General features: G+C 45.1%; 1 protein-coding gene across 1 annotated transcript; it reads left to right on the top strand.

Moving 5' to 3' along the window:
- The first annotated feature begins 1,603 nt into the window (after positions 1–1,603).
- On the top strand, positions 1,604–13,490 carry LOC309326053 (cathelicidin-4-like). The gene is made up of 4 exons (XM_081834589.1): positions 1,604–1,899; positions 9,845–9,952; positions 11,439–11,525; positions 12,016–13,490. Exons 1-4 carry the CDS (start codon positions 1,711–1,713, stop codon positions 12,142–12,144), a joined length of 513 nt encoding a protein of 170 aa, XP_081690715.1. The 5' UTR covers positions 1,604–1,710; the 3' UTR covers positions 12,145–13,490.
- Positions 13,491–15,466: the final 1,976 nt, after the last annotated feature.

The raw sequence follows: 15,466 nt of genomic DNA, 5'->3' as shown, positions 1-15,466 counted from the left end.
AATTCCTTCTGCTGTTCTGATGCTGTATGCATTTACAGTGGTACTTTGGTTCCTGAACGGCTTAGTTGTCAAACAAATCGGCTCCCGAACGTTGCAAACCCAGAAGTAGGTGTTCTGGTTTGCGAATGTTTTTTGGACGCCAAACATCCAACGCAACTCCCGCTTGAGTTTAGGAAGCTCCTGCAGCCATTCGGAAGCAGCACCTTGGTTTTCGAACGTTTTCGGGAGTCCAACGGACTTCTGCAAACGGATTAAGTTCGAGAACCAAGGTAACCACTGTACTTGGAAATAAGCTCCATTTTGCTGCAGGAAAACAGAATGTGTTTCCCTAGTAAAAATAATAAAACAAGCCTCTGTAACCATATACGAGCCCAGTCAACTGCGTAAAGATAAAGGTACCCCTGACCGTTAGGTCCAGTCGCGGACGACTCTGGGGTTGCGCGCTCATCACACTCTATAGGCCGAGGGAGCCGGTGTTTGTCCGCAGACAGTTTTTCCGGGTCACAAGGCCAGCATGACTAAGCTGCTTCTGGCGAACCAGAGCAGTGCACAGAAACGCCGTTTACCTTCCCGCTGGAGCGGTACCTATTTATCTACTTGCACTTTGATGTGCTTTTGAACTGCTAGGTGGGCAGGAGCAGGGATCGAGCAACGGGAGCTGACCCCATCGCGGGGATTCGAACCGCCGACCTCCTGATCGGCAAGCCCTAGGCTCTGTGGTTTAGACCACAGTGCCACCCGTGTCCTTATACTGCCTATAAAACATTTTTTCAAATAAGGAGGTACCCTGTGGCCAGCAAGCCCCAGGTGCCCCCTCGCATGCCCATGCCAGCCTGTTTCCTGCTTGCTGCATTAGATGCCACTATGTGGTTATTTGTCGGCCCTCCAAGCTGTGGGGGACGTGGGTGGCACTGTGCGTTAAACCACAGAGCCTAGGACTTGCTGATCAGAAGATCGGCAGTTCGAATCCCCGCTACAGGGTGAGCTCCCGTTGTTCCGTCCCTGCTCCTGCCAACCTAGCAGTTCGAAAGCACGTCCAAGTGCAAGTAGATAAATAGGTACCACTCCGGCGGGAAGGTAAACGGCGTTTCTGTGCGCTGCTCTGGTTGGCCAGAAGCATCTTAGTCATGCTGGCCACATGACCCGGAAGCTGTACACCGGCTCCCTCGGCCAATAAAGCGAGATGAGCGCCGCAACCCCAGAGTCGGCCACGACTGGACCTAATGGTCAGGGGTCCCTTTACCTTTGCCAAACTGTGGGGCCCAGCTCTGAGCTCCACCCCAAGCTCCACTGCTTTGTGTTGGATCTTGCAACATTGGATCTTTCTCGCTGAGCGAGGAAGGGAACAGATTCCCTGCAAGCGGTACCCTATATCCTTATTAATTTGGGGGTACCATGTTTATCCAGCTGCGTAAAGATTCCTTTCCAAGAAATTGGCTTGAAGAACAGAAGGAAGCTGTCTCCCTGCTTTGTCTTGTATCTGCTCCTATAGAAACCGAAAGCTTTGCATGTTATCCTAGCTTAGCGACGCACGTTCCCAAGTGGATTCACTGTTTAGGTTTTAGGAGGATGTGGGTGGCTGGAGTTTTCTGCCAAGTTGATTGAGCAAGTTCACGTCCTCCCGCAGTTTGGCTTTTGATCTGGGGCTTCTATCTCTGTATAGAGCAGGGCAGCAGAATTCTTTTGCTCAGGCACGAAAGAGGATCAGCTATGGAGCTCCTCCTGGTAGGGGCGATATTGGGGGCCCTGGGAGTCTCCGCAGCAACACTCCCGGGCTCAGAATCCCCCCCGGCGCTGCTCCCCCGAAACGTAGCCAGGATGGCTGTCGAAGAATACAACCAGGAATCGGGCGGGCAAGCCGTTTTCAGGCTGTGGAAGATCAGAAGCACGCGCAAAACAGTAAGTATGGCAGGGTTCGATTCCCTGAAACGTTCTTCTGTTCAGGGATAGGCAGATCTGTCACTTTCAGTTAATTTCCATTGTTCATCTTTCATTTTTTTTAAAAAAAATGCCGTATTTTTTGCTCTATAAGACTCACTTTTTCCCACCTAAAAGGGGAAATGTGTGTGCGTCTTACAGAGCGAATGCAGGCTGCGCAGCTATCCCAGAAGCCAGAACAGCAAGAGGGATTGCTGCTTTCACTGCGCAGCGATCCCTCTTGCTGTTCTGGCTTCTGAGATTCAGAATTTTTTTTTCTTGTTGTTTTCCTCCTCCAAAAGCTAGGTGCGTCTTGTGGTCTGGTGCGTCTTATAGAGCAAAAAATACGGTAATTTGTATTGGAAATTTTATTTACAACATAACATAAACCCCTCACCCCTCCAATACAGAAATACAATAATCATAACATACAACGATACAAACAACCAAATAAAAGACTTCCTTTATCCTGTATCTGGCTGCCTTATTTACTTCTTATAAGCTGTTTCCTTTATGAATAATTATTAAGATTTTTCTAATTATAACTTAAATATCCACAAAGTCTCCTGCAGACATTAATTGAAACAAGTCCAGGTATGTATTTTAGGGCACTGTTTTGTGAAGTATTCTCCGCATTTTCCCCATGCTTTTTGAAACTCTTGTCTAGTGTGATCTCTAATTGCCTCTCTTAATCTAGCCAGTTCAATATACTCTAACAGTTTGTCTTGCCATTCCCTTTTTGTTGGCACAATTTCTTTTTTCCCAGTTTTTAGCAATTAGGATCCTTGCCTCTCCTGTGGCAAAGAGGAATATTTTCTGATCTTCTCTTGCTATACCTGTGTCCGTTATCCCTAGTAGAAAAGCTTCTGTATTTTTCAAAAAGTTATACTTAAACATTTTTTTAAGCTCATCATATACTATATTTCAGAAGCTTTTGATTTTTTCACAGGTCCACCAAACATGTGTAAGTGTCCCCTCTGTTTTACCACACGTCCAGCACAAATTTGTTTTTGTCTTATACATTTTAGCTATTTTGGTAGGTGTTAAGTACCATCTATAAAACATCTTGATTAGATTTTCCCTCAATATTTCACAGGCCGTAAATTTCCAGTTCTTTCTCCATAGTTCTTCCCACGCTCATCTTTCCAATCATACCTTCAGTGCCCCAGATGAAAATTCAGCACTTTAGTGCCAATCTTTCCTTATTTGCACATTTCCTTTGTTTCTCATTCTTCCAGTCTTAATTTCGGTTATCCATTTTTTGCAATAATAATAATCCTGAAATTTCATCGTCATATAGCGCAAATCTCTCCCAACAAAGCATATTTTGCAAAGCAATTTCCTGTCTCTACAACAGAAAGTGCAAGGGACAACATGCAAGCTTGTCTTTCTAAAGAACTTTTGACATGGATGTTAGGATCCCAGCAAGGGAAAAACTGGTGGGGGGGGTATACATTTGTCTTTGTGCTATAAGAACTTGTAGACATTGGCTGTTGGCGGAAACAGTAACACATAAACAGTGTGTTTCCAGAGGGATGGAGGGTCGAAAAAGCTTTTATGTCATCTGGTGGGATTTTATTTCTTCTGTTCCACGTCACCATCCATGCCAGCTCAGGAAATATGGATGCCTTGATTTATTTTGGTGTGTCACGATTTCTTCCTCTTATTACTTACTGTTTGTTTGCTTTGCATCTGGCATGGTGTAATGTCCTGCTACTACAACTTTGTGTTAGTAATGGTCATTATAGAATCCTAGAATTGGAGAAGTGGAAGGGACGGCCATCTAGTCCAACCCCCTGGGATGCAGGAACTCCTGATTATGTCACAAGAAAAAAATGTTTAAAAAGGAATAGGATTTCGGGGGAAGGGTTGGAGGGAGGGTTAAGGACGGGAACCAAAAAGCTAATGCACATTAATGGTTTCAAATGTAGAGGGAAGGGGCAATAACCTCATTGCATTTTAAGATGCTAATCTGAACATACCTTAAAATTCAGACAGATTTTCTCATCCTCTGATAAATCTGATAAGCGTTCACATTGCCGCATGCCTTTTTCCTGCCTTCTCTTTAAACAGCGCCCCCTTAAACTCTCTGTAACTCCACCCAAACAGCAGCAACTGAATTCCTGTTAACGCTTTGTTTATGCTGCTTTGATCAAAAATGCAACCATTTCCCTGGCGCTCCAGCGACTCACTAGCTCGCTCATTCCCTATTGCCAAACACGGGGAGATTATGGAGGAAGACTGCCTGGGGCCCAAATGAGGGAAGAAGTCCTTTTCTTGTTCATCTTATGCATCACCAAGAAAATGCTTCCGAACTTTTCCTGCATCCCTCCAAAAAGGTAGAGGGAAAGACTGTAGATTGCAAGCTCCTTGAAGGCAGAGACCTGCCTCTCTGTCAGGAGCGAGCCAGCAATAAATCACACACAGAAAGTGGAGTTAACTCTTTGTTAGAAGAATCAGGATCTGCTCAGGAGTGCCAGGCCTAATGTTGTAAACAAAATCTGCCCTTTTCCCTTATAGGGTATCCAAGAGCCCATATAGAGTCCTTACAGTGGTGCCTCGCAAAATGAAAAGAATCCCTTCCTCGATTCTCTTCGTATAGTGGTTTTTTCGTCTTGCAAAGCAAGCCCATTGACAGCTTAGCGGATTAGCGCAATTAGCGGTTTAGCGGCTTTTAGCGATCAGCTGAGAAGCGCCTTATCAGCGGATCAGCTGATAAGTGGCTTAGCGGCTTAGGAAAAGGGCGAGAAAAGCGGAAAAAAACCGCGGGAACTCGCAAGATTTTTTTGTCTTGCGAAGCAACTCCATAGAGAAATTCGTTTAGCGAAGCGCCTCCAAAACGGAAAACCCTTTTGTCTAGCGGGTTTTCCGTCTTGCGAGGCGTTCGTCTTGTGGGGCACCACTGTACATAGGTTCCCTATTGGTAGGAGAAAACAACAGAGGCCAACCAGAGAATATTGAGAAGCAAAGCAGCTAGTAAGCCTGATCTTTATGGATCTGTTGCAACAGGGTGTTCCCCTCACCTGCTGGAGAGAGGAGGGACCCAGAAAAATGGTCTGCAAGGCCTTATATAGACATTTTAAATTACCTGCCCTCAAGCTCAAGACCACCCCTCCATACATCATACATACATCACAGAAGGGGTGTAACCTAAGACCACCCCCCAGATACATCATACCTACATCACAGAAAAGGCGGTCTAAAACAGAAATCTGAGTGACTTGTTTATCTCATCTGACAGGTTACCTGTCTGATGGTCACTTGATTTGATTGCCTGAGGAGCCTGGCCAGTCTTTTGTAATGATAAATACTTGTTGTTGTTGTTGTTGTTGTTTAGTCGTTTAGTCATGTCTGACTCTTCGTGACCCCCTGGACCAGAGCATGCCAGGCACTCCTGTCTTCCACTGCCTCCCGCAGTTTGGTCAAATACTTGGTATTTGGTCAAATACTTAGATAAATACTTAGTAATGATAAATACTTAGTTCCTGAGTCAGGTCACAGGCTCACCCTATTCCAACACAGACATACCCTTAAGACAGGATTTGTGAAGGAAAGAGACAATGGGGAGGCTTTTCCATTTTCCTTTGACCTCGTAGAGAAAACGTTTGGTCAGTTTGGGAATCAAAAATGGTTCCAGGTCGGTCTTCCTGTCCTGATCTATGTACGTGCTTGGTTGGTACACTTATGTATATTTAACATATATCAAAGACCTCAAAATTCCTATCACACTCATGAGCACAGCAAATTTTCATCAGCAGGTCTTGCCCCTGTGAGGCAGTTGTGGAGACAGAAACACTCTGCCTTTCCACTGCTGCCTAAGTCTTCTCCTTTCCCGGGTCTTTTGCAAGCAATCTGAGACTATTCCGGCATGCTTGTCTTTGCATCTTCCTCTTCATGCCTCCCCTGGTTTTGGGAGGCCAAGCAGGAGGGGAATTAGTCGCAGCAGGACAGAGAGACACGCTTGCTTCTTCACCAGCCAGACTCCTCTTCTGCCTCAGCTTTTGCACTGCTCTCTGCCACAGAGATGTATGGTAGTGATGTATGGAAGTGAGAGCTGAACCATAAAGAAGGCTGATTGCCGAAGAATGGATGCTTTTGAATTCTGGTGCTGGAGGAGACTCTTGAGAGTCCCATGGACTGCTAGAAGATCCAACCTCTCCATTCTGAAGGAAATCAGCCCTGAGTGTTCACTGGAAGGACAGATCCTGAAGCTGAAGCTCCAAGACTTTGGCCACCTCATGAGAAGAGAAGACTCCCTGGAAAAGACCCTGATGCTGGGAAAGATGGAGGGCACAAGGAGAAGGGGACCACAGAGGACGAGATGGTTGGATAGTGTTCTCGAAGCTACCAGCATGAGTTTGACCAAACTGCGGGAGGCAGTGGAAGACAGGTGTGCCTGGCGTGCTCTGGTCCAGGGGGTCACGAAGAGTCGGACACAACTAAACGACTAAACAACTTCCATAGACTCTTCCTCCTCACTAAAGCCGGCTCCCTCTTCAGCTTCCTATATCTCCTCTCCCCACCCCTCTCCTCCTCCTCCCTCTGACCCCTCGTCGTCATTGCACCACCACTGCCCGGGCTCTGAGCCTTCTGTGGCGATCATACAGGGTCCCCGGACGTTTCACCGTCTATTGATCCCTGTGCCACCACTTTATATCTCACCACCACCACCCAGGCCCTACCTGGGACAATACTGTGTCCAGTCAGGGTTTAAACTGGAACATAAACTTCTGTTTATTTACTGCAGTTTAACAAGCGTGTGGTTTCATAAACGGTATCGGTCAATTACATTCATGGCGTGCCTATCCAGACCTATAACTTCCGCTACCTGCTCTCACTCACTAAACCACCTCTCAGATATTTACTCATCTTCCTAGCTCCTAACTGTTCCTGACTCAGCTTATTTCACTACACTAACAGTCTGAATAATTCTCGCCCTGTGGCGTTGACACCCATTATAATGAAATGTTTCGGAAAACAGGTGAGTAAGCGCATCTTATCTTGTCTGCCAGTGGGACTTGACCCTTAACAGTTTGCGTACAAGGCAAAGAGATCCACAGAGGATGCTCACCTGGAGTACTGTGTCCAGTTCTGGGCACCACAGTCCAAGAAGGACACTGACAAACTGGAACGTGTCCAGAGGAGGGCAACCAAAATAGTCAAATGCCTGGAAACGATGCCTTATGAGGAACGGCTAAGGGAGCTGGGCATGTTTAGCCTGGAGAAGAGGAGGTTAAGGGGTGATATGATAGCCATGTTCAAATATATAGAAGGATGTCACATAGAGGAGGGAGAAAGGTTGTTTTCTGCTGCTCCAGAGAAGCGGACACGGAGCAATGGTTCCAAACTACAAGAAAGAAGATTCCACCTAAACATTAGGAAGAACTTCCTGGCAGTAAGAGCTGTTCGACAGTGGGATTTGCTGCCAAGGAGTGTGGTGGAGTCTCCTTCTTTGGAGGTCTTTAAGCAGAGGCTTGACAACCATATGTCAGGAGTGCTCTGATGGTGTTTCCTGCTTGGCAGGGGGTTGGACTCGATGGCCCTTGTGGTCTCTTCCAACTCTAGGATTCTATGATTCTATGATTCTAATGGCTTTACATGCTGTTCTGACTCACTTGGAGAAGCAAGGGAACTACGGGAGACTGTTATTTGTAGACTTTAGTTCTGCATTTAATACTATTCTTCCGCATAGATTGGTGCCCAAATTATTACACCTGGGACTTCCACCATGTTTGTGCAGGTAGATATTAGATTTTCTATCAAACCGTTCCCAAAGGGTCAGGTTGGGTTCCCATGTCTCTGCGGATCTCATCACGAATACGGGGATGCTACAGGAGTGCGTGTTGAGCCTGTTTTTATATACGCTCTATATATCTGACTGTGCCCCCAAATATCCCAGTAATAAGATCATTAAGTTTGTAGATGAAACAACAGTGGTTGGTTTAATCACAGCTGGAGAGGGGGAGGTGGCCTATAGGAAGGAAGTTGAGCAATTGGGGGAGTGGCGCAGGAAAAACAACTTACTCCTTAACTTAAAGAAAACAAAAGAGATCATTGTGGACTTTAGGAAAGGTAAATTGAATATTCAGCCACTCATTATTGAGGGGAAGTGCGTGGAACAGGTCTCAGTGTTTCGATTTCTGGGAATGGAGTTGAGAGATGACCTAACCTGGGGAGAAAACAGCCAAGACCTGATGAAGAGAGCACAGCAGAGGTTATATTTTCTGAGAATCCTCTGGAAAAACAATCTCTCAAAAGACCTGTTGATGGCATTTAACCATTCTACTGTGGAGAGTGTGTTAACTTAGGGTCTCTGTGTGTGGGTTGGGAGCTGCACGGTCAGGGGAAAAACAATGCTGTCCAGGGTTGTAAATACTGCGGAGAGAATAATTGGGTGCCCTCTTCCCACCTTGGATCAAATCTATGCTTCCAGGTGCCATAAGAAAGCTGCAGAGATAGCGCAGGATAGTGCGCACCCCGGAAATTATTTCTTTTAGCTTCTGACTTCTGGAAGAAGGTACAGGGTTATAAAGACTAGGACTAGCTGCCTGAGAAACAGTTTCTACACAAATGCAATTCTGGTTCTAAACGCAGCATAAGGGGTCTCTATAGTATAGTGTATTTTAAAATGGGGTTTTTAGGGGTTTTTGAATTTTTTATGTAGTTTTTCAGTTTCATTGTTCTGCATGGGACAATGACAATAAAGATATCGTATATTGTATATAACTCAACCTCCCCACAGACGCTATCCCAATTCACTCCCACTCCAACCAACCACCCAACTCCCAACGAACTCCTTCCAGAGCTGGTTTTATAGTCCCTCTGACTCCACCCCCTGGGTCCTGATTGGGTAACCTGTTTAACTATTTCACCTCCAGCACTCTCATATGTTAACGTCACACCTTCTTCCCTTGGGGGTCCCCCAGCTGGTTCCTCTCACCCAGGGATGCCAACTTGAATAAAATATTGGGGGAGGGGGTCAGATAAGCCTCACCCTGCATAATCGATCACACACTCCTTGAATGGCAATGGCCATCAACTTTGGGGGGAGGCCAGCCCCCTCAAATATATTATTGGGGGCCCCCAATCTGGTGGAACGCTCTGTCGCAAGACACCAGGGCCCTGCGGGATTTGACATCTTTCCACAGGGCCTGCAAGACGGAGCTGTTCCGCCTGGCCTTTGGTCAGGGTTCAGTCTGACCCCCTTTTTTCTATGGGACCCTGTATGTAAGTGGCCTCCTTGGGTCTTTGTATCGGCCCATATGGGACCAGCATGGGTGGCCGAGCCTGGTGAACTTTTAATTCCTTGCCCCTACTGTTATGATTTGTGAGTTCCCACTTCATTTTATTTTGATTTTAAATGTGGTTCGAATTGTATTTTAAACTAATCATTTGATTTTGTGTTTTTAATGTATTATATATTTGGTGTTAGCTGCCCTGAGGGCAGGGTATAAATTTTATTATTATTATTATTATTATTATTATTATTATTATTATTATTATTATTCAACAATAATTAAACATACTTTTACATCTTATTCAATTTTTTTTGACTTCCATCCATCCTGTCTGAAAATTTTCCAATCTAATCTCTCAGTATGCATTTTCCCTATTACATTTCAAACTCATAACCAATATCTCTATCTTTTTTCTACTTTGTAACACTTCGTATATTTCTCCTTACAAAACTCCTTGTAGTCCTACTAGCGTAATTTGTCAATTACAGTCGCTCTTCAAATAATTCATATACTTCTTACAGTCTTCTGTAAATCTCTGGTCCCACAAGTTTCGAATCCTTCCTGTCATTTTGCCCAATTCTGCCTAGTCCATTAATTTCATCTGCCGTTCTTCTTTCGCCGGAATTTCTTCTTGCTTCCAATTTATTTATTTATTTATTTATTTATTTATTTATTTTTCTGCTCCATAGAGATTTGACTGGGGGGTTCACTTCAGCATGGACTTCACCATCAAGGAGACCCTCTGTCAGAAAACGGGCAAGTACAGGATTGGAGACTGCAAATACAAACCAAATGGGGTGAGTGACAGGGTTGGGCTCTGGTTCGAATACTTGGTGTATGTGGTTCTGCCTCCAGATGCTGCCCGTTGTTGCTAAACTACAGTGGTGCCCCGCAAGACGAACGCCTCTCAAGACGGAAAACCCGCTAGACGAAAGGGTTTTCCGTTTTGGAGGCGCTTCGCAAGACGAATTTCCCTATGGGCTTGCTTTGCAAGACGAAATATCTTGCGAGTTCCTGCGGGTTTTTTCCCCTCCCCCCCTTTTCCTAAGCCGCTAATCCGCTTATCAGCTGATCCGCTAAAAGCCACTAAACTGCTCATAGCGCTAATCCGCTAAGATGTCAATGGGCTTGCTTCGCAAGACAAAAAAACAGCTATACGAAGAGCCTCACGGAACGGATTCATTTCGTCTTGCGAGGCACCACTGTATAACTCCCATTGTCCCTATTGGCCACATTTGCCAGGGCTGATGGGAGTTGGAGTCCAACAGCTAGCTCTGCCTCTGGGTCCCCCTCCTTGGTCTAGAACATGTGGGAATGTTCAGGGATGCAGGAGAGGACATATTGCCTGATTATATCCTTATCCAACTTGTGTTAACAAGTTCCACAATATCAGCAGAGTAACATTCCCCTTTTTAAACTCACAGTGGATGCGTTTGCTCAGGCTCGCTAAAGCCTCTATAATACCTGGTATTTCCCCCTTATTCCCTCATAAAAGATAAGGCACGGCACAGTCTTCTATAAAAGTATAAAAAGAGTTTACTCACATTCTGTTCACAATTGGATCCCAGAAGGCAGACTTATCTTAGAAAAGTAACATACACCTGGAAACTATCTCATAAGGAGACAGTCCCTTTGTCCTCTCTTAGCTGGAGGCCAAGAGAGCATCTTTGGCTAAGCAGATGTTGCTTCTTCGATGCATGTAGTCAAAGAGAGAGAGATGGCTGCCCTGCCCTGTGCTTTTGTCGTTACCTGCACAGGTGAGGCCACACCCACCTCTAGTCACATGCAGAGGAAGTCTGTCCCAGCCCAGAAGGAAACAGGAAGTTTACCTGCTGGCTGGACAAACGTTCCTCCCCATGTGCAAACATGTTCACTCTAGGAATATTGTACTTGACTGCTCTTTGTTTCACATCCCACAGAACAGGCACGTCCGACAGGTAGTTTGTGATCTACCGGTAGATCACTGGACGTTTGTGGCAGAAGATCACTGTCTCCCCCCCAAAAAGCTCCCCTAAAAAAAGCTCAAGAACTTTGACCTGATCCCCTAAAAATGGGCCTTCTCCTTCCTAAAAAGCTCAAAACTTTGACCTGAACCCCCAAAACTGGGCTTTCCTCATCTCTAAAAAAATCTCAAGAACTTTGGCCTGAACCCCAAAAAAGGGGGTAGATCACTACCAGTTTTTAACTCTGTGAGTAGATCGCAGTCTCTTGGGAGTTGCCCACGCCTGGTCTAGAAGCTCAGGATGAATCCTAAGAATCCTGACCCATTTTCCTCCTCTCCAGACCACCAGAGATTGTTCTGCCGAGGTCTCAGTTCATAACTTCATGCAAGATTCACCGCTGACGTCTGTGAATTGCCATCTGTTGCAGGTGAGCTGTTTGCCGGCTGAACTGGGACCAAAAATGTTTTACTGGGAGTGTGAGGCTAATTTTTTGTTGTTGTTGTTGAGTGCAAGGCTAATTTAGGGTTGCCATACATCTGGAATCTTTCTTTCTTTCTTTCTTTCTTTCTTTCTTTCTTTCTTTCTTTCTTTCTTTCTTTCTTTCTTTCTTTCTTCTGCTCTTCATCCAAAGATCTCAAGGTGGTTCACAACATACAGACCCTCCCGAGTGCCCCTATTTACCAGGAACAGTCCGGGATTTGACCTGAAGAAGCCCAGTCCCAGTTTCTGAGTTGATCCCGGAATGTCCCTCTTTCCCTTAGGACGTCCCTATTTTTCTTGGAGAAATGCTGGAGGGTTTGAACATGTCGGATGCTTCGATTGCATCCCTGTGCTGCCTGTTTTGTTTGTGTTTTTTATCGCCGAACGGAAGTGGAAGAAGATCTCTGCTGACTCTTCCTCTCGTTCTTCCTTTGCAGGCAAACAACCCCAACAGCAGGAACGCCAGACCCCAAGTAATGGAGGCCGCCCAGCCCAGAATATTTGTGGAGCAGTATTTCCCATCTTCCTTTTCTACTGCAGCTCTGACAGCCCCTGAAGAAGAGTAGAGGCACCCCTTGTCGCTTTTGGAGTTGGGACCTTTCCGAAATCTCTTTGGTCCCATGGACATTTGATTTTCCGAACTCATTCGGCTCATAGAATATTACTGTAGACTTGTGCTATCCAAATATTGTTATTATTCTAGGATGCCACTGAGGTTTCTTTGTGTTTTAAATGCAGTGGTACCTTGGGTTAAGTACTTAATTCGTTTCAGAGGTCCGTTCTTAACCTGAAACTGTTCTTAACCTGAAGCACCACTTTAGCTAATGGGGCCTCCTGCTGCCACCGCGCCACCGGAGCACGATTTCTGTTCTCATCCTGAAGCAAAGTTCTTAACCTGAGGTAATATTTCTGGGTTAGCGGAATCTGAAACCTGAAGCGTCTGTAACCCGAGGTACCACTGTGCTGCCTGTTAGCAACATACAAACGGACCGCTTATAGACGCAGACTTTCTTTGGATAAATAGAATGATACTTGGAATGCGGGACATGGGTGGCGCTGTGGGTTAAACCACAGAGCCTAGGACTTGCCAATCAGAAGGTCGGTGGTTCGAATCCCCGCGACGGGGTGAGCTCCCGTTGCTTGGTCCCTGCTCCTGCCAACCTAGCAGTTCGAAAGCACGTCAAAGTGCAAGTAGATAAATTGGTACTGCTCCGGCAGGAAGGTAAATGGCGTTTCCGTTCGCTGCTCTGGTTCGCCAGAAGCGGCTTAGTCATGCTGGCCACATGACCCGGAAGCTGTACGCCGGCTCCCTCGGCCAGTAAAGCAAGGTGAGCGCCGCAACCCCAGAGTCGGCCATGACTGGACCTAATGATCAGGGGTCCCTTTACCTATTAGCAATGAACAAACGGACCGTTTATAGACGCAGACTTTCTCTGGATAAATAGAATGACATTTGGAGTGACTTTATGCAGAATATACGAGCTTATGGATAGAGGAAATTGTATCGGGATAATACTACTATACATTTGTATACTAATGTGTGGAAACGTAACTGAAATTATTAATTATTTTTATATTTGTTCACTTTCCCCCCCTTTTCACCGCTTTTTTTATAAGTGAAATTATTTTAATAAAATATCAAATAAAATTTTGAAAAGCATTGATTTTCTAAACTCATTTGGCTGGTGGAATATTACTGTAGACTTGTGCTATCCAAATATTATTAGTATTCTAGGATGTGACTGAGAGGTGTCTGTGTGTTTTAAATGTTGCATTTTTCGAACACTACCGTAAAGGGTTTGACAGTCATTCTGGTTCTCATAGACCAGGGTTTTCCCAACTTGAATCTCATGGGTTGTGGCCTGAAATAGTGCCTGCTTTTAATCTTAGTGCAATAAATACTTTTTACAACTTTGGGTTTCACTGGTGTCTTGTAACACTGCATCAACACCTGCAACCGTGCATCAGAAAGCCTCAAATTTTACATTTTAATGTGGTCTCCTGTGGCAGATCCGATGATGTTTTGCTGCAAATTGCCCATAAATTGCTTTGAGTGACTATTACAACTCAGTTTGCAGGGTCCATCAGAGGTTATCAGCAATAGTCACTCATAGCAATAGTCACCTTCAATAAAAAGGAATAGTAATAATAAAACACCTTTTGCAACTGTTGCTGTTTAGTCGTTTAGTCGTGTCCGCCTCTTCGTGACCCCCTGGACCAGAGCACGCCAGGCACTCCTGTCTTCCACTGCCTCCCGCAGTTTGGTCAAACTCATGCTGGTAGCTTCGAGAACACTGTCCCACCATCTCGTCCTCTGCCGTCCCCTTCTCCTTGTGCCCTCCATCTTTCCCAGCATCAGGGTCTTTTCCAGGGAGTCTTCTCTTCTCAGGAGGTGGCCCAAGTCTTGGAGCCTCAGCTTTAGGATCTGTCCTTCCAGTGAGCACTCAGGGCTGATTTCCTTCAGAATGGATAGGTTTGATCTTCTTGCAGTCCATGGGACTCTCAAGAGTCTCCTCCAGCACCATAATTCAAAAACATCCATTCTTCGGCGATCAGCCTTCTTTATGGTCCAGCTCTCACTTCCACACATCACAACTGGGAAAACCATAGCTTTAACTATACGGACCTTTGTTGGCAAGGTGATGTCTCTGCCTTTTAATATTATATCCAAGCATGATTAGTTTTAAAGGCCTATACAGACCTTTTGCAACTGTTGTTGTTGTTTAGTTGTTTAGTCGTGTCCAACTCTTCATGACCCCAACTACCTTGTGGCAAACCAACACCAAACCCGTTGCCAGGATTAGTTAATAGTTAATCCAAGGGTTATGTGGTTTGCTTAGTTGAAATAAGAAATAATACCATTGCCCTGTGTGTCAGTAATGATCCAAGACTGGGTCTGGCAACAAACCAACATTTCATTGACCTGCTCAGTGGCAAAATGCAAACTTCCCACAGATTCTTGCCACAATGGACTTTATCATCAGAGCAATTAAAAAATATTCAGTTGTATCTGACATTGCTTAGGTGACAATGTTTTTAGAGCTTGTGAAGCAATATCCCACAACCAGACGGTTGGTGTTCTTGCTGTAATGAGTTTTGTAAGTACTATAAATACTTTGACAAATTCCACATGAATAGGGAGGCAGGGTAAAATTGGCCTGGATACGTCAGGCGCACTGGTTATAAAATGAGCAAGTCTGCGGTTAAAATGCACACGGTCGACGGGACCCAAAGACCTATGGCAAAAAAAATTCCCCATGACAATAAAATGTTGGGTTAAGCCCAAGAAAGAGGTTAAATTATTTTTGTATGCCACAACAGCCACCCAAATATTACCGTATTTTTCGCCCTATAAGACGCACTTTTCCCCCTCCAAAAGTGAATGGGAAATGTGTGTGCGTCTTATGGGGCGAATGCAGGCTCCTTGGCTTCAGCGATAGCAACGCAGAGCCTCCGAAGCCTGCGCTCCAGAGGCTTCGCGTTGCTTCCGCTGAAGCCAGGAGAGTCTGCTCTTTGAGGCTGGCGGTGGGGGAAAGCAGCGCTTTATACTTTCTGTCTTTATACTTTTTGCACCATTTTCCTCTTTCTTTAACCCTGCAATGCTTCATTCGTTACATGCAGATATGCTTACTCCAGAACAATGTTTTTTCATATACTCTTTAGAACATCCCCATTCTTTCAATAATTTTTGGTCCGATTGTCCCCTTATGAATGCTGTGAGTCTTGCCAGATTTATATATTCACAAAATTTAATTTGCCATTCTTTCATTGATGGAATTTTTCTCCCTTTCCAATATTTTGCTGTGAGCATCCTGGCAGCTATTGTCGCATAGATAAATACTTTCCTTTGATGGTCAGGAATATCGTTTGTGATTATGCCTCAGGGTT

The sequence above is a fragment of the Podarcis erhardii genome (assembly GCF_964252035.2).
Source record: "Podarcis erhardii genome assembly, chromosome: 12".
Taxonomy (NCBI): Eukaryota; Metazoa; Chordata; class Lepidosauria; order Squamata; family Lacertidae; genus Podarcis; species Podarcis erhardii.
This window is presented reverse-complemented; position numbering and strand designations above follow the sequence as displayed.

Excerpts from the sequence above, each read along its gene's own strand:
- LOC309326053 (XM_081834589.1), top strand. The coding sequence starts at position 1,711 with ATGGAGCTCCTCCTGGTAGGGGCGATATTGGGGGCCCTGGGAGTCTCC. Across the intron at positions 9,953-11,438 it reads GCAAATACAAACCAAATGGG|ACCACCAGAGATTGTTCTGC; the intron begins GTGAGTGACAGG and ends CCTCCTCTCCAG. Across the intron at positions 11,526-12,015 it reads TGAATTGCCATCTGTTGCAG|GCAAACAACCCCAACAGCAG; the intron begins GTGAGCTGTTTG and ends CTTCCTTTGCAG.